Here is a 17,836-nt window from a genome sequence, read left to right as displayed (position 1 = left end):
AGTCACCTGGAACCTGCAGAGGCTGGGCTGCACCGGCACTGCTGGCCCGGACCATTCTGCACAGCCACTAACGCTTCGATGGCCAAAATCATAGTCATAGAATCATAGAACGGTTTGGGTTGGAAGGGACCTTAGAGCTCATGCAGTTTCAACCCTATGCCAGAGGCAGGGACATGTTCCACTAGAGCAGGTTGTTCCAGGCCCCGTTCAACCTGGCCTTGAACACTGCCAGGGATGAGGCACCCACAGCTTCTCTGGGCAGCCTGTGCCAGTGTCTCACCAACCTCACACGGAAAGCAGAAAAAAAATAAATAAAAAGAAGGTAAAGAATAAAGAAATTCAATGACAGTGTAACAAACCGTGAAGCACATAAAGGCTTTGGGCTGGTCTAATGTTTGTCCAGAGATCTCGTGGTTGTTACGACACATAAAAATTACACAGGATTCCTCAACCACAACATTCGTTCCGTTAAGCGCTAGCTTCGGGCAGGTTTACTCCGAGTGCTCGGGAGCCGCTGGCCTGGGCAACGGCTGAGCCGGCAGCGGCTGAGGTGGCAGCGGGTGCCGCACGCTCGGCACAGCCCTGCTCCAGGCACGCACCTCCCGCCCGCCCACCCACTAGCGGCTTCGGCCCAGCCCAGGCCCCCGATGCCCGACTCAGCCTCCCGTCGGGTTGTGCCAAAGCATGACCCATCCAAGCCGAATGTGGGGGCCCGGCCTACCCCTTCCCTTCCCTGTTGCAAGCCTGGCACTCCCAGCAGGTGCCCCATCGCAAATTCCTGGATCCCCATTCCCGGTTCCTGCCTGTCCTGGTTTGAGCAGTAGCAGTCATTTTTCTCCTTCTTGGTAACTGGTGCAGTGCTGTGTTTTGACTTTCGGGCTGAGAACGGTTGCTGATAGCAAGTATGTTTTGAGTTACTGCTCAAATGTTTGGTTTATCCAAGGCCTTTTCTGAGCCTCATGCTCTGCCAGGGAGGAGGGGAGGCCGGGAGGAAGGAGAGACAGGACACCTGACCCAGGCTAGCCACAGAGGTATTCCATACCATAGCACGTCATACCCAGGATATAACCGGGAGAGACCCGGAAGGGCTGGAGCTCTGGGGGGATGGAGGAGGTATCAGTCGGTGCTCGGTCGGGCAGGGTGGAGTGAGTTATGGGTCGGTGGCTGGTGAGATGTTGTATTCTCTTCACTTGTTATTGGCTTTATCATCATTATTTGTAGTAGTAAGGGCAGTATTGATTTGTGCTGTGCCTTAGCTATTAAACTGTTCTTATCTCAATCCGTGGGGGCTACATTCTTTGGAATCTCCTTACTAACTCTCTGGGAGTTGGGGGAGCGAGGGGGGAGAGTGAATGAACGAGCTGTGTGTGGACTTGATCTAAACCACGACACTGCCACAAAACCAGTAACCGCTAGGCCGCCGCACGCTTGCCGCCGCTGGGCCTCAGGAAGAGCGCACTGCGCCTGCTCCGCGCATGCGCCCACGCTCCCCCTCCCGCTCCCCAAATGGCGCCGATCCCCGTTCTCCCGGTCCCGCGTTCCCCCCCCCCCCCCCCCGGCACAGCGGCGGCCTCGGAGCGCTACAGAAATAAATTCCTTTATTTGCATCAGGTTCCCGTGTAAAACGCGACAGTAACGGAGGTGGGGGACGGGGCGGATACCGAGGCCTCCGCTTTACCAGTGCTTCCGGGGGAAAGGAAAGGGAAAAGGCTCTTTTTCCTCACAGCGAGCCCGTGCTTCCTTGCGAGCTGGTGGAGCCGTGTGTTCCGTACCGATGAGCATGCACAGCCAGCAAGCAACGTTACAGTACCGTACCAGCAGGCACAGAACGTGAATACCGCACAACTGCAGAGGGGAGTTATAAAAATACACGTTCTTCATAACTGCCACACCAAACCCTGCTGTGCTATTTAACTGTCTCCAGGATTTTCTTCCACTTACCAATGTAAAGCTCGGTGCTAAAACCAAGTCAAAACATGTCAGATGTATTTATTCATTAACCATCTATTACTAGACCTAGGGTGCTGTGCTGTGGCCTCTAGAGAAACATGCAGGAGAGCAGGGGTGACTTCCCTATCCCAGCACCTTCCATGCTCTTCCAGTGACGACCTTTCTCCACTAGAGACACCAGCACAATAAAAGAACAGGAGATGGTGTGGAGTGTTTCCATATAAACAGCAGTCCATCTGTCCTAGCAGCTGATGGAGCTTCATGCACGCACAGGAATCATTACTTTAGCTTTCTGCCTCCAAAAGTTCTTCTAAAGTCTTCTTAATGTGTGGTGACTGAGCTGCAGCACAAGTTAAGAGACGTGGTCCCATCTGTGCAAAAAGTGCTTTTGACAGTTTTGCTGTGGCTGCCCGAATGTTCCCTCCAGTCCCAGGCAAAGAGCCACTGTTCGTCATGTTTCCCAGAAGGTGCCAAAGGACAACTAGAACTTTCTGCTCCACACTCTTAGGCTTCCGTGGGTATAACTCCCTCACAATATCTGCAAGAAAGACAGCAGGTCATCAGTGGGTGTTTGAAGACTCTTTAAAGATGTGATGCCCTGATCTGAGAAGTGTTTAAAATCACTTTATGTCAAATCATCTTTGCAAGCACTAATGAAGGAATGCTCACTACGCAAGACCTTCTCTGTTGCAACACCATCAGCACTCTGATAAAAAATACCAGCTTTGCCTACAAACACCCCTTTTAGCCTCTCTCAGGAGTTCACACAGTTGTAATTGTTGTACTTGATAATTACAGTTTTCCATTCTTAAAACTGAAACAATAACTTTTTTCAGGTTTGGTTCTTTTTTGGTTTTACGGTGTGGTTATTTTGTTTGGTTGGTTGGGTTTTTTTAGGTTAGGATTATCATAGGGACCTGTATTTCTCACAGAGCGCTGTGTAACATCTCATATTTTATGATTTCCCCTCTGTCTACGAAATAGTAGGTTTTTGAGTTTAAGAAACAAAGTAGCCTTATACTATAAATACCTGCAAGCTGAAGCATTTCCTACTTAGACAATTGCATCAGGAATTAAGTGTTTCGTTTGCAATTGTTTGTCTTTTTGCTAGAAAGGACTCCTCTGATATACAGTACAAACTACTCCCAAAAATACCAGCAAGAGATGAGCTGTTTAAAAGCTGACTTCACATATAGAAAGCAGAAATTTAGGAATATTTCAAGAACAGACTGTCCATTATCTTTTGTTCAATTTCACAGCTACTACATCCAGAACTACTCTGAAACTAAGCCAAATATACCATTTGATTCAAGCCTATTTCCCATAAAGATATCTCTTGTTCACTTAAAACAGCAAAAGGAAATTCAGCACTTCTGCTAGTAATAATCCCCAATATTAAAATGTGTATATAAGTTTTAATCCAAATTTGCCTTCAATTTTTGAGTAAACTTGTTCTTAAGCTTTAGGAACATGACTATTCTGAAGTCTGCCATCTTTGTGGTGACTGCAGCTCAGCTTGTGTCCTTTATGGCTCAAAGCCAGTACGTATTACTAAAAGCCTTAAAAGGAGAACAAGAGCAATTGTGAAAAGCAAAAAAGGTATAGAAGAAATTCAGGAGTTAGTAGGAGCCAGCCTTAGATAACAGTGTATTTTCTGTGCTGGGAAACCCCAGAAAAAGCAGATGCTCATTCTTCAAGGCCAGACTGGACAGGGCTTTGAGCAACCTGGTCTAGTGGAAGGTGTCCCTGCCCATGGGTTATGTGGGAACTAGGTGATCTTTAAGGTCCCTTTCAACCCAGTGTGATTCTATGATTCCTAGTAAGCTTAAGTGGATGTGAGTACTGCTCCTCAGTCAGCTCCATGCCTCCTGCCCTACACAGGAAGAGGTGCTTGCTGACCAGGCAGAGGGCAGCGTCTGGTTACCCAAGTCTTTATACAGAACATCCCACTCTGATACTGACATGGTGAAACACATTACAAAACAAACCTCATTCTTCTCTCTGATTCCATACTAAATTATAAGCTTAAGGTATTTATAAATATCTTCCAGGTATTTACACATCTTCCATCTGACTCCATAATAATAAGCTATGGTTTGATCAGCAATAACTCCAGTTTGCACTGGAATGGGGGGAAATTTGACAACCACTACATCATTAATGCCCACAATCTACTGTGACAGAAGGGAAGACATATAACCATCACCATCCCACAATGAATTTGCCTAATAAGAATAGTACACAAATAAACATCCAAAGTAAAACATCACTTTACCAGCAAGCTTTTCTGTTATGTCTTGTTTGGCTTTTCCATTTAGAAACTGGGCTTTTGTGCAAAATGGCTGAAGGAGCAAGTAGTTGTCTAAATGCAGAGAACAAAACATGTTACAAGTGTTAAACAGAAAGTGAAACAGTCTAGTCATAAACACAATATTCAAAAACGTAAATAACAACCTTAATTATATCAACTTCAAAAACCACAGTGATAGATTTAAAGGCATAAAAGCATAAAACCAATCTTTTAACAAGTCCTAACTCCTAGAATCTGGTAGAGCATAGCATATTCTTTTACTGAAAACACTGAGATTCTGCTCCAAAGCTGAAACAGTTGAGGAAGGAAAATGGTCATGGCATACACAAATCAGCAAGAATCTAGTTCCTTGACCTCTTGGGAGATTAAGCAGTGTGACAATGTTCTGGATAATGAAACACAGAATCACAAGACATGGTTGAAGCGGGTGAAGGACCTCTGGAGATCATCTGATCCAACCACCTGCTCAAGCGAAACCTCTGCAGCTGGTTGCCCAGGACTGTGTCCAGGCAGCTTTTGAACATCTCCAAGGATGGAGACTCCACAGCCACTCTGGGCAACCTGTGCCAGTGCTCTGTCACCCTCACAGCCAAAACCATCTGCTATGGAAAAAGAAAAAAACAGCAAGCTGTGTTTCTGTATTGGATCAGCAAAATACTGAGATGACCTGTATGGTGTAGAAAGTGCGAGAATAAAGCCAGTGATTCATTACACAGTGTAATGATTGGATGGAAACTTGGAAAGAACAATTCTTTAAATTTAGAATTTAATACAATTAAAACTCTTTAAAATTAAGAGAGAGTAAATTACTGACCTAGGTGTTGACACAGAGCCTGAATAACATTTTTGGCAGCTGCATAAATCCCTGGGTTTCTGGAATTCAGGTTGTTGTCAACCACGGCGGGAATTAACATGTTGATCACAGGTGATAAATTGTCTTTCAGCAACGGAATTATCTGGTGCATCGTCTCCAAAGCAATCCGATTTACTTTGCCATTTAAGTCATTTAAGCGACAGTTGAAAGCATCAAAAATCTGAAAAAGGACCCAAACGGTATTCATCAGAATTAACAATTCATGTTTGAGGTAGATACTGCATCTCCTGCTTTATTGTTATACTTTGATTGTCCATCTTAGCAAAAGATAGCTCTGATATGCAAATACCTGAGATATTTTTTGAGCAAGTAAAGCAACATTTGATATCTTTATACTGTGTATTATTCAACTGTGCCTCACCTTATCTGAATTTGCATCATTCCTGTACAATGTAAAGAAGGCAAACTAGCCATCTGTAACTTTCAGTATGACTAACATTTTCTGAAAGCAAGTATTTTTAGCAAGACACAGCTGTATTTAGTCGAAAGTATGTTTTAAAGATTTCAAAACCATTCCTATTTACGATACTGTGAAGTTCCACAGCAAAGATGCTGTACTGTTAGAAGACAATCCTGGTTTTCCTTTCATTGTATCTATCTCTAGTTTACAACTCTTGGACCTCACCATACTATTTTTCCCCTACAGAACCTCCTTTCCTATTACAAAGGATATTTCCTGTAAGCTTTATCATAACAAAGACCTTTCCTCACATTCTCCTGGGCAAAGCAAGCAGGCAGAATTTGCAGCTGTGTTTCAGTTTTTCAGATCTTGATTAATCCTTGCTGCTCTTTCTGTAAGCTGTTCCAGTATTTTGATATTTTCTCAGCCATGGCATGAAAACTTGCCTGCAGTATTCCAGGAATAAAGAGTGCTATCTCTAAGTGAAAACTTCCAACTTCTTTGTCCTATTTACTTCCTTTACTACCTTTGTAGCTTGCACAGCTCATCCTGGAGCACATCTCACCTATTCCTCACTGTTTTCCTGTTAATCAGACATTCTTATTGAATGAGTGTGCAAAGATTTTTATCAGAAAACATCTTTAAAGACCCTTGAAATAAAATATTTTCATACAGTTACCTTCACGATGTTTGCAACAACAAAGCCTTGGTTATGCTCTGCATCAAGTAACAACTGCTTAATGCCACGTATTCGATCACGGAAGTCCTTTGCGGTCAATAAACCTGTAATGTCTTTAACATATTCTTCATTTTCTAGTAAATTACGGGGAGCTGTTTTTCTTTTGACTTCATAGGCTTCTGTAGTCTCTCTGTTGGAAAGGAAGAAGTTACTTAGTGAACACATAAGCACGCTGAAATAGGAGTTTTAACCTCAAAAATCTCAGTGTTTTCAGTAAAAAGTTAATCCTCTATGAGATTCAGGAGTTAGGGCTTGTTAGAAGAGCATATTTTTATGGGTTTATGCCTTTAAATCTATTGCTGTGTTTTCTGAATATACGATAAGTAAGGTTCTTATTTATGTTTTTGAATATTGTGTCTATTACTAGACTGTTTCATTTTCTGTTTAACAATTTTAATGTTTTGTTCCCTGCATTTAGACAACTAAAAAGCAACACAGTATCATCTAAAACCTTCAGCATCCCCAGTTAGGATCTAAATACTTGCTGTCCAGGAAAGTGCAGAGATAATCTGCATTGTGGTTACCATTAGACATATCTTTTTCTATAGATTCTGAACAGCAGTATCTTTAACTGATGATAACATGGACCTACTATGAAAACCAAATGGTTTGTCCACTGTGTGCATAGGCAGTCAATAGGCAAATTAACTTCAAAGTGCAAAAAGCTATTTTAATGTTACCAATTACCCCATTTAAAAGAGCGTACCTGGGACATGTCAAGTTTTTCCATTTCCTGAAGGTATGTTTACTTTTCACAACCCTGTTGTGAATGCTTCTGTGCTCTCTGCTTGCAGTGAGGCTACTATCCTAGAGTGTAAGTTACTAGCAAGGTAAAACAGCGAAGATGATTACCTGTCAGTGATGTTGATAGTATCTCTCAAATGTCCAACGCTACGAGTATGGGAATGTCCTCCTTTTGCTGAGGGTGTATCTAATGGCAGCCCACCCAAACCCTGTACAGAGGTAAATTGTTAATTAACACAGCTAGAGAAAAAAAAAAAAGCTACAAAAAGCAGCAAAATACATCTTGTTCAGTGTATCTGCAAGCAGTAAAATCATGCAGAGGGCAGCTAAAAAGCAGCACCTTGCCATGCTGCAGTTACTTGATTACCTGGCTTGCTCTGAATGCTCTGCCCTCCTTCACTGTAGGTTCATTATCTACCCCGAACTACCACTAGTACTCATTTACATTTCTCAGCTGTTAAACAAGAGCTTTTCCACATACCTTTTCACGTAGTTGGGTAACACATTTCCTAATATAAGGCAAATCCTTGGTCAACACATACTTCTCAATTGTTTTGTCAAAATCAGGATGAGTCATCATACTGAAGAGCATCTTTTGACCATAATACCTGAAGAGCAACAGACCACAACATCTACAGCTGTAAACACAGTTTTGCTTTGTATCACTGTTGATAATTATAGATGTGTATTTCCAAAATACTAAAGTACAGATAGATTTCTACCTATAGATATAGACACACATTTCATTCTCCCACAAAAAAACTGTGCTCAAGAATCGCTATTTAATCAGCAACTAAGCAAATTAATGAGAACAATCTTCCATTTCAGATGTCTTTAAATAGGATGGTCAAGCCTTATCAGTCAGACAGCATGGATCGCAGTGCCAGCAATCCCTGTGTCCTGCATCTCATCTGTGTCCAACAGAGTGTGTTCTTTGAGTCCCTGTACCATGTGTGCTTGCAGCCCAGAAAGCCAACCATATGCTGGGTGCATCACCAGCAACATGGCCAGCAGGCCGTGAGAAGGGATTCATCCCCTCTACTCCACTCTGGTGAGACACCACTTGCAGCACTGCATCCAGCACTAGGCCTCCCAACATAAGGAGGGCATGGGCCTGTCAGAGCGAGACCAGAAGAGGCCAAGGAACATGCTCTGAGGGCTGAAGCACCTCTCTTATGGAGACAGGCTGAGAGAGTTGGAGTTGTTCAGCCTGGAGAAAGCTCTGAGGAGACCTTACAGCAGCTTCTAGTACCTAAAGTGATTGGTGAGAAAGCTGAAGAGGGGCTTTTGACATGGGCATGTAAGGGTACGACAAGGGAGAATGGCTTTAAAATGAAAGAGTGTGGGTTTAGATTAGATGTTAGGAAGAAGTTCTTCACTGTAAGGATGGTGAGGCACTGGCACAGGTTGCTCAGAGAAGCTGTGGGTGCCCCATCCCCGGCAGTGTTCAAGGCCAGGTTGGACGGGGCTTGGAGCAACTTGGTCTAGTGGAAAGTGTCCCTGCCCATGGCAGGGAGGTGGAACTACATTATCTTTAAGGTCCCTTCCAACCCAAACCATTCCATGATGCTGTGTGACTCTATGATTCAGCCACCTGGAATGTGCTTATCTTAACTATTAAGCTTACTAACCTTGTTTGTTGTGAACTATCCTGTGTAAACTTGACTATTGCAGGGAAAAGCCTATCAGCGACAACTTTGATTTTAGACAGAATCCGGTCCAGGCCCATATGTTCTACAGTGTCTGAGAGGTGCCGAGCTGTGCAGCTTCTCACAGCTGAATTCAGGTGGCTAAAGAAAACACAGCTGCTTAGTAAAAACTCCTCATAGGAGTTAAACATCAATATTAATGTGTTCTACCAAATAGATTATACAAGTTTTCTTTTCTTTTTCCATCTTTAGCATAATCTGCAAGTACTATACTGGTGAAATGCAGATCCTTATTCTGGTCATATAGAGACATGGAGCACAGGCAACTTTATTAAAAAGCGTAATCCATTTGATTAAATTTCATTTCATTCACTTAAAATCTCAAACACCTATGCTGATGAAAATGAGAGAAGAGCTGGAATTAAGTCTCAAATTTGTGTAGCAAACTAACCTTTTATATAAGTTCTTCTATACCTACTGATCCCACATTTCAGGGTACACAATTCTGCAAATTCAAACTTCTCCAATTTTATTTTTATCTTTGGATTACAAACTCTACTTTGAGGTCAGTTTCATTGCACAGTCAACAAGACATTTGTATGCTGCATCGGGAGATACAGGTTTGAAGGAGAGCTAAGGCATAGAATTGACTTCAAAGCCACATCAGTTGCTCCCAGCTTTTCAGTGTGACATGGAAGTCCAGCACTCTTCCTGAATAACTGTGTTCCCATTTCACCAAGATTTCATTTTCTCTGGCTCCACAAATTACCATGGCCTTACTGGATATAAAACTATCACTAGATTATACTGCACAAAGCAGCTTCGGTTTGCACAAAGACAACTAACTGAGTCTATTCCAACTGCAAATTGTGGCAGTTCAGAAGACACCCCACGCTGCAAAATCTCTCTGGTAGTGTAGCAGCTCCCATGATGAGCTCCCTGCTAACGCAGCCATCCTCTAAGCTCCTGCTGTGCTACCAAGATTAAGACTAGCTTAAGACTAGTTTTGGCTCATGCTTAGTACTTGCAGTTATGTCTATATAGCAGCCACATGCCTCAGGAGAAGGGAAACAGTAACAGACTTAACTCCTGCTGCATGCACCAAATGGAAAACAAGAACCACGAGGTGGAAAGCCCTCACTCCGCAGAAGCAAACAAGCCCCCGTACCCCATGAATGCCTGCTGCTCACGCAGAATAGTTTGAAATCTTTTGGCATCCATGTAAGACCTTAGAATTAAACTCAGTTCATACAGGTAAGAAACACGGTTTTAAAATTTCTGAAATACAATCGTTTTGAGATCAGTCTCTGAATCATGCTCTTGGATCAAGCACCTCATTCTAGAGGTGATTTTACAGCAACAGTCTTGTATCTTTAGAGCAAAAATTGCCCAATTTAGAAAATATCTTTTGTGCAATTGCAGTTGTGTCCAACAGAACTTTTCCACCTCCTACTGAAAACACATAATTTTTCTCCCAAATTTCCACTTTGAAAGGTAATTCTCACATTCACTGTTACAGCCTCTAGAGGCAACAGCTCTGAATGTGCTGCATGGGCTTTGTTGCTCATACGGCCAGAGTATTGTGAGGCCAACACTAGAAAAACTGTAACTCACAGTGCTAGTTAGGCCATCCACTGATGTGTTACACATTAAAGACATACTGTACTCCATGATTTAGACACTGCTTTGCCTGAAGTCTTCTTAGCTGTGAAGAATTTAATCCCTGCTTTAAAATGCTGTATTTGGGCTCACTGATCAGATAAATTTGATGCCCTAGATATCTGAGTTCACAAATTGGATGGGTCAAACCCTTATAAGTCTAGAAAATTCTTAAGGATAGTTCAGTGTATTTGAATCTGCCACTGAAAACGGGGAGATCAGATGTAGCCTATTATGATCATAAGTACTGCTTGTCCAAGGATTTCTGAAGATAAGATGAAAGTACATGAACAGACCACTTTATATGACTTCTGAACTAAAGCAGTGTGCAGTAACTGCCTGCTGCTCTTAAATTCACCAAAAAATCTAAATCAACCATACATGCAGGCATGATTGATAAATAATTTAAGTCCTGAGGCTGCTATTTGCCTCTCAGTTTGAAGTTCAGGTAATTGCAGTATGGTTCCCACTGGCTTTCAGGAGACAGAATCAACATACCCCACAACAACCAGCTTCACAGGAAACAAAACATTTTGAATCAAGGCTAAGTCTTAGATTATCTGCACAGCTACAGATCTTAAGGATTGATTCATAACATGGCATCTGAAATACTTAATGGAAGGGATGAGAGCTGTAGCCTATTACATGTCATCTAAGTCATGACAGAGAGATAAAAGATCAAGTACAAGTAGCTATATATATATATATCTAACATACTGGAATACATGATTAAGTGGATATATGAGGATATAAAAGAGAAAGAACAAGATACTTTACAGGGAAAGTGAAAGAAAGGAAGTCCACTTCTACTACAGACTGAGGCAAGCTAGAGGTCAAAATCAAAGCATGCAACAGGAAACAGGGGCTTGTGTTTCAGGTACTGAAGAAAAGAATGGCCACTACCACTGTAAAGGAAATTAAAATGCAGACAAAAAGACTACTAACGAGTTAAGGGTAGAGAACAGGAAATCAACCAAGACCGCTGTAGCTAAAGAATTGTAAGTTATAAATTGTCTTTCTGAATAAAAATTAGTGCTGAAAACTGAAAAGACAGTCATTTTTTCTGCAGAGCAAATGAAGAAAGAGAATGCTATGTGAGCTTTACTAGGCAAAGCAATATAGCAGTTTCCTAAGCAGTACACTAAAGGCAAATAAAATTACTTAGGTGTTGCAAAATTACAAGAAAATGTAGCAAGCTCCAAAAATCAACAGCTAACTTTTAACATAATGTATAGAAAGAGTAGGTTGGGGGTCTACTTTTTACTTCTACACCAACAAACATTGCCCTGGGTAGAAGTTTTGTAGAGCTGACTTACTATATTTTCAAATTTCTGCCTATTCTATTTTCATTTTTCTTTTAAGACTCTATTAGGTAAACTTAACCTATTCACAAGTTATTTCTATATAAAGTCTATAAGAATTACCTTTGCCCTCCATCTATAAGAGAACAAAGTGCACGTGCTGGAGTCACATTATTAACCATAGCCTTCAGTGCTTTGTCTACCTCTTCCCTTATAAATGTGTTGGATTCACCAGCTTTGTGCAAAAGGATTTTGACTGTATAATCTAGTTCTTGATCCATGCTCTTTTTCAGGTAGGTGAACAAATCCCCTAAACAGATCACAGCAGCTCGAGAAACACCTGAGCGTAAATTCTTGACCTGCACACAGGAAAAACCCAAACAAACAATGAATAATGTTTATGAAATATACTTTAAAATAAATAAAACTTAATGTTTCCCTTTGTAATTTTTAACATTAAAGCAACTGAGAAATATATGTCTAACTTGATGCACAATGTGTGAGAATTAAAACACATACACATGAAAAACATTATTATCTAAATATTTTTAGTCTTTTAGGAAATCAGATCAAGTGTTGGTATCTGAAGTATGACCTCCTTTGCTGAACACAAACTCATCCTTACCAGATTTCAGCTTGTCTGAGAGCTATACAAAACATACACACACACAGTCAGTCAAATACTGATAGTAAAGTATAACCTCTTGAGCCACAGCAATGCTTGTTTCATGTAGCTCTGCAGTCAGAATAGTTGCATGGTAGGCAGACAAACATCTAACGAAGTTCAGACCTTCCATTTTCTTCTCCCTATGTAAAAAAACAAACAAAAATAATTCAAATGCAATTAAGTAACTCGATTTGCAGTTTTTAATAAAAATATTAAACCCTAGAATTCCAAGAAACAAAATGGCAAGCAAATCAGATTGTAAAATTAAACAATGGCATATCATGTACAAAATTCTTTCAACGTGAGTCTTTCTTTTAATGCAGTAGCAGGAGTATTTTAGCATGAGTCTCTCCATTCTTTCCTACAGTTCTGTTCACAGCTTGCACTAGTGGCAATTGAAGCATTAGTTTCCTTCCCTGAGTTGAAAAGGTAGCAGCACTGTAGCCCCATTTCACCAGTCACAGCCCACTGAAGCCTTATATTCTAGAGGAAGTGACAGAAGATATTGATGGGGGCCCTCTCCTGATCAATGCTTAAACTTACACAGGTCCACAAGCCTCTGAAAGCTTATCTATCAAGCCTCAATTTAGAATAGCCACAGTTTCATCTAGGTTTAGACTGAAAAAAAAGCTTTTTTTCTTTTTTTCTCATAGATGACTTGCAATTCTTCTCACTACTTTTTATGTTATGTCCTTTTTGCTGTTTTATTTTGGGGTTTTTGTTTGTTTGTTTTTAAAGTTATCAAAATAAACGCCTTCTACATTACATCCAGGTTGCAGGCAGATGTTTACACCTACCAGTCATCTGCAGCTAGAAGTGTCAAGGCTTCTGTCAGTGCCGTTTCCGGCTTTGAGAAGGGCAACAGTTCCGATGTGTTCATTAATCCTGTGACTGATGGCCTCCTTTCTTTACAGTATTCTTGTGCCCTAACAGAAATTTCATCTGTGAAGTCATGAAGCACAAGAAATAATTAGCATAATATGAAAACACTAATTCATTCCAAGGAAGAAAATATAAGAAGTTTGAGATATAGACTGCTGCTACTAAGGGACCAGGTTTCCAAAAGGACAGCTTTCCTAGTTACAACCTTGATCACTCACTCATTCATTCATGTGAATTAATTTTTTTTCAAACAGTCACCACTTTAAAGAGTGACAAACACAAAAACAGTGGATTGCCTAGTGCAGAACTAAATGCACACGTTGATGAATTCAAATCCCTTTCACCACCACCCCAAAATTACTAACCTTCTACAGCACCTCAGGGCTGTCTGTTGTACAAATAACTCATAATAAACCCAAGTGTACTTTGGAACTGCCCCACTCCACAAGTCCAAATATTTTAATAGTATTTAGTTAACTTAAACAGCTTACTAGATTGTAGAAAGGCTGGACATTTTGCCTTCTTGAAGCTGGATGTTATTTTTAATGAAGGATTCAAGGCCACATTTTCTAATGACAAGGATACATTTCTTGATGTTAATATATCCCCACAGAGATTTAACTCCAGAAAATAGTAGGAAATGTCTAAACTACAACAACAACTAACCGGAAGAAACAAACAAACAAAACAAAAATACCCACAAGTATTCCCAGTCCTAATTTGTCTTCTGAAATTTTTCTTAACTAGTCTTTCAAATATTTCCCATAAGCACTTTATTCTCCACCATTTGCTTTATAAGGCTGACAACAAATGACTAAGGAGTAAACTACAGTGTAAAATTAATTCTAGCAATACCCTATTCACACTAAACAGTCGCAATTGTTTTGTAGTTATCACAGAATTTTCGTGTCCATTTCAGCAGCATTGAAAAGTGTGTTATTCAAGACAAACACTAATTCTCACTTTCTGCTGTCATTATCTCTGGTTCATTTGGTTCAAGGTTTTCCCCAGGTTTTTGATCCTTTCCTCCAAGGTCTTTGACAACCTGATATTCTTTATGATTGTATTCCTTTTCTTTTCTTCCATTCCGCTTCATCTTATCCTGGGCACATTTTGACAACATAACTCTATTCTGAAAAAAATTAATTCACCCATTATAATATGCAATATAGCGCACAAATTACTCAATAACTTACCCAGTTGTTTATGTTGTCTAAGGTAAGCATGGAAAATTATTATTTTCACCCTTATTCTACAGAGCAAAAGGAAATTATTCACACAAATATTAAATCCAAGCCCCAAAAGCACTGACTGCATGCCTTTTGCACAGTAAATGGTCCTACAAGCAAAAAGAAGCAATATTCCAGGGTTAAACATTTAAGGGAAATAATCACTTACTCTAGGATATCTGAATAGTTAGGGAACTAACGTCTATGAGAAAAGATCTTCTGTTCCTTGGCAGCATTGTGTAGTTTCCTGGAGTTTTAGCTGGGCTAACTCACATTTAAGCACACAGAGTTGTTGTTTTTCTTTTTTTAACAGTGTGATCTGACCCTGCTTTTTTATATGTTTAAGACTTTTGAGGTTCCTCATGAAAATTTAGAAACATTTAACACTCTCCTCCATTTACTCCGTTGAATTTAATCCCTCCAACTATTCTAGTCTTCAGTGAAAATCAGGAAACTAAGATGTTGTTTACTATTAACTTTTTAGTCGTCTTAAAATATTAATTTAAATGCTTTCAGAAAGACTTGCAATTTCAAATTTTCTGAAATTTGCATCACAAATTTTATTCAGATAAAACCTGTTCCACTTCATAAAAGACGTAAACAGCATTTAATAAAGCAGCACCACTCCGCAGGAAGCCATATTATGGGACAGATATTCAGACACTGTTTTTTTAAAAAAACAACATGAATGGAGCCAGATTCGTGTGTCCATTAAAAAAAAAAAAAAACATGATCAAAACCAGCCAATTCCTCCTTCCACATTTCCATGGGCTGTGGGAGTCAAATAAGACATTTTCCAGCTTCATTATCTCCTGCAGCCCTTCTCCCAGAGACATCCAAGTTAGGTGGGAAGCTTCTAACACAGGAATTTGCTGTTATATCCAAGTGGAACAAAAAAGAACAAGCAGGGAGAAGCAGCTTGCTGACTATAGGTTATTCTAATCAAACTCCTGTTTACTACAACACAGAGACTATGAAACTGTACTGAGCTGTATTCATACACATAAAACCAGGAAGCAAGACAACAAAAAAGTTCTGAAATTCTTACTTCTTCTTCTTCATTTTCAATGTAGAAATGAGAAGCTCTGTTCTGCTGGATGCTTCTCCTACAGGTACCTGATGACTGCTCACTTGTCTCATTCAAAGCCTGATCATCTCCATTAGCTATACATGCTAGAGACTGTCTGTACGCTGGTGCAGGAGGATTTTCAGAAACACCTGAAAGGCATATCATATTGTGCCCTCACCAAAATAACCATTTTATTCAGCAGAACTTAGTAAAGCCTAAAGAAAACCAAAAGCAATGCAAGAAGATAAATCGTTGCTATTATACTATTAGTGCCAATCTCCATCTGCAACTACTCTTACTTTATTCTACCAAGTAGAGTAGATGTATGTACATGAGGGCACACTGGACTGGAACCCAGACCTAATCTTCATAACCTGCTGCTATTCTTTGTTGTTGGAATAGAACAGCATATCCAGTAACTGCAAAACTTCTTTATATTTCCATTTAAACTGGAGTTTAAATGTACAGAATCTATTTTTTCTTTTCCCACTTGTCGTGATTTAAACCAAGTCTGCACAGCTCTTTCATTCACTCTCCCCCCTCGCTCCCCCAACTCCCAGAGAGTTAGGAAGGAGATTCCAAAGAATGTAGCCCCCACGGATTGAGATAAGAACGGTTTAATAGCTAAGGCACAGCACAAATCAATACTGCCATTACTACTACAAATAATGATGATAAAGCCAATAACAAGTGAAGAGAATACAACACCTCACCAGCCACCGACCCATAACTCACTCCACCCTGCCCGATTGAGCATCGACCGATACCTCCTCCATCCCCCCAGAGCTCCAGGCCTTCTGGGTCTCTCCCGGTTACATCCTGGGTATGACGTGCTATGGTATGGAATACCTCTTTGGCTAGCCTGGGTCAGGTGTCCTGTCTCTCCTTCCTCCCGGCCTCCCTCCTCCCTGGCAAAGCATAAGACTCAGAAAAAGGCCTTGGACAAACCAAACACCGGAGCAGTAACTCAAAACATGCTTGCTATCAGCAATCATTCTCAGCCCAAAAGTCAAAACACAGCACTGCACCAGTTACCAAGAAGGAGAAAAATGACTCCTACTGCTCAAACCAGGACACCACTCTATAAAGGTATATATTCCCTCATTTTAACAACATTATGAGATGTAGGAGATAATTTTGGTTTTGTAATACCTTTACCAACAATTGCAACTGCATCTTCAGACGGGACACTTTGTGAGATGAAATCTAGATTGTGTATCTGTGGAAAACTAGATGCTGGCTCCGTAAGACCTTAAAAAAAATAAATCACATAATATAAATAATGTAGTTTACGCTTTGGTACATGTTTTATTCTTCGAAAATGTTATATACTGACATCTGAAGTTATCGCTTTAATGAATCAGTATATTTGCAAGTTACTGAAGTTAAGAGGAATTATTAAATATTTGTATCCCCCAAACCATGGAAAGCATATATCAAACAAAATTACTGCTAAAAGATCATAAAGAAAACCAATGTTTGCAAGAGAATTTTTAGGACAGCTTATTCCACTGAAAAAAAACCAAAAACCAGAAGTTCCTAACTCACTTATTGGAAGGATAGCACTGTTTCTTACATGATTCAGCACAACTGAATCATAACAGAATTTGCTAAAATATTTTCTCCCAAGCAGCACTTAATGACATTTCCCATCTAAATTAGCAGTCCCTCAAATTATCCACCGAAGTGGATGACATATATTATGTACTTCTATATTGGCTGCACTAGTTGCAAGTAAAAATTATAGTTTGTGACAAAAGAAGGGCACAATTTCCTTTTGCTATTTAATCTGATTCATCTGAAATTTCTCAACAGAAAAGATGATTTAGCAGAGCCTGATTACTTACTTTCTACCAGAATGTGCAGAAATGAAGTCAGTGGACTACTGAACCATCTCAGCTGAGAAGTATTCTGGTAAACTGAGAGCCCACCACCTACATCTGCAGCTGCTGCAAGATGCCCTTTACCAGGCAAACTGCAGCATTTCAACAACTTGGGATTCTTGACAACTCTTGTTACGCTTTACGCTCTCATCTCACGCTTTAGTTTGCCAAAAATAATCACAGGTAAGAGTCTGGCAGATAGCTCTTTACTGTACAAATTATCTGATTCCATAGTTTTAATTTTGGAGCTCTTTTCTATGCTTTATGAGAAGAATGATAAGTCAAGAAGGGTTTCTCTTGAACATGCTACTTTGAACTCCCACAGACCTGATCGGAGGTGTCTGAATGTTCCAAGACTTAAAATCCAATAAATGTCAGAATTGGTCTTTTGGGATTTTCTTGAATATAAACTTGAAGCTTCATGAGCAATTCTGTCTTAGACCATAACTGACATACAATGCTTAATCCCCTTTGGAACC

At 40.4% G+C, this 17,836-nt stretch overlaps 1 protein-coding gene across 2 annotated transcripts in view; it reads right to left on the bottom strand.

Annotated features, from left to right (window-relative positions):
• Window positions 1–1,611: 1,611 nt before the first annotated feature.
• The window catches only part of LOC115945898 (TOG array regulator of axonemal microtubules protein 1-like), a 38,733-nt gene continuing 22,508 nt past the window's right edge, over window positions 1,612–17,836 (bottom strand). The window contains exons 8-20 of one of the 2 annotated variants that reach the window (XM_034061769.1): window positions 16,627–16,725; window positions 15,454–15,623; window positions 14,140–14,308; window positions 13,092–13,236; window positions 12,329–12,434; window positions 11,751–11,986; window positions 8,650–8,808; window positions 7,500–7,626; window positions 7,127–7,227; window positions 6,215–6,404; window positions 5,076–5,295; window positions 4,226–4,312; window positions 1,612–2,488 (exon numbers count right to left, since the gene is read on the bottom strand). In XM_034061769.1, coding sequence (XP_033917660.1) covers window positions 2,235–2,488; window positions 4,226–4,312; window positions 5,076–5,295; window positions 6,215–6,404; window positions 7,127–7,227; window positions 7,500–7,626; window positions 8,650–8,808; window positions 11,751–11,986; window positions 12,329–12,434; window positions 13,092–13,236; window positions 14,140–14,308; window positions 15,454–15,623; window positions 16,627–16,725 — 2,063 coding nt within the window. In that variant the 3' untranslated portion in view covers window positions 1,612–2,234. The remainder of the gene's footprint in view (window positions 2,489–4,225; window positions 4,313–5,075; window positions 5,296–6,214; window positions 6,405–7,126; window positions 7,228–7,499; window positions 7,627–8,649; window positions 8,809–11,750; window positions 11,987–12,328; window positions 12,435–13,091; window positions 13,237–14,139; window positions 14,309–15,453; window positions 15,624–16,626; window positions 16,726–17,836) is intronic. The other variant, XM_034061770.1, reaches the window with a different exon arrangement.

The sequence above is a fragment of the Melopsittacus undulatus genome, chromosome 4, assembly GCF_012275295.1.
Source record: "Melopsittacus undulatus isolate bMelUnd1 chromosome 4, bMelUnd1.mat.Z, whole genome shotgun sequence".
NCBI lineage: Eukaryota > Metazoa > Chordata > Aves > Psittaciformes > Psittaculidae > Melopsittacus > Melopsittacus undulatus.
This window is presented reverse-complemented; position numbering and strand designations above follow the sequence as displayed.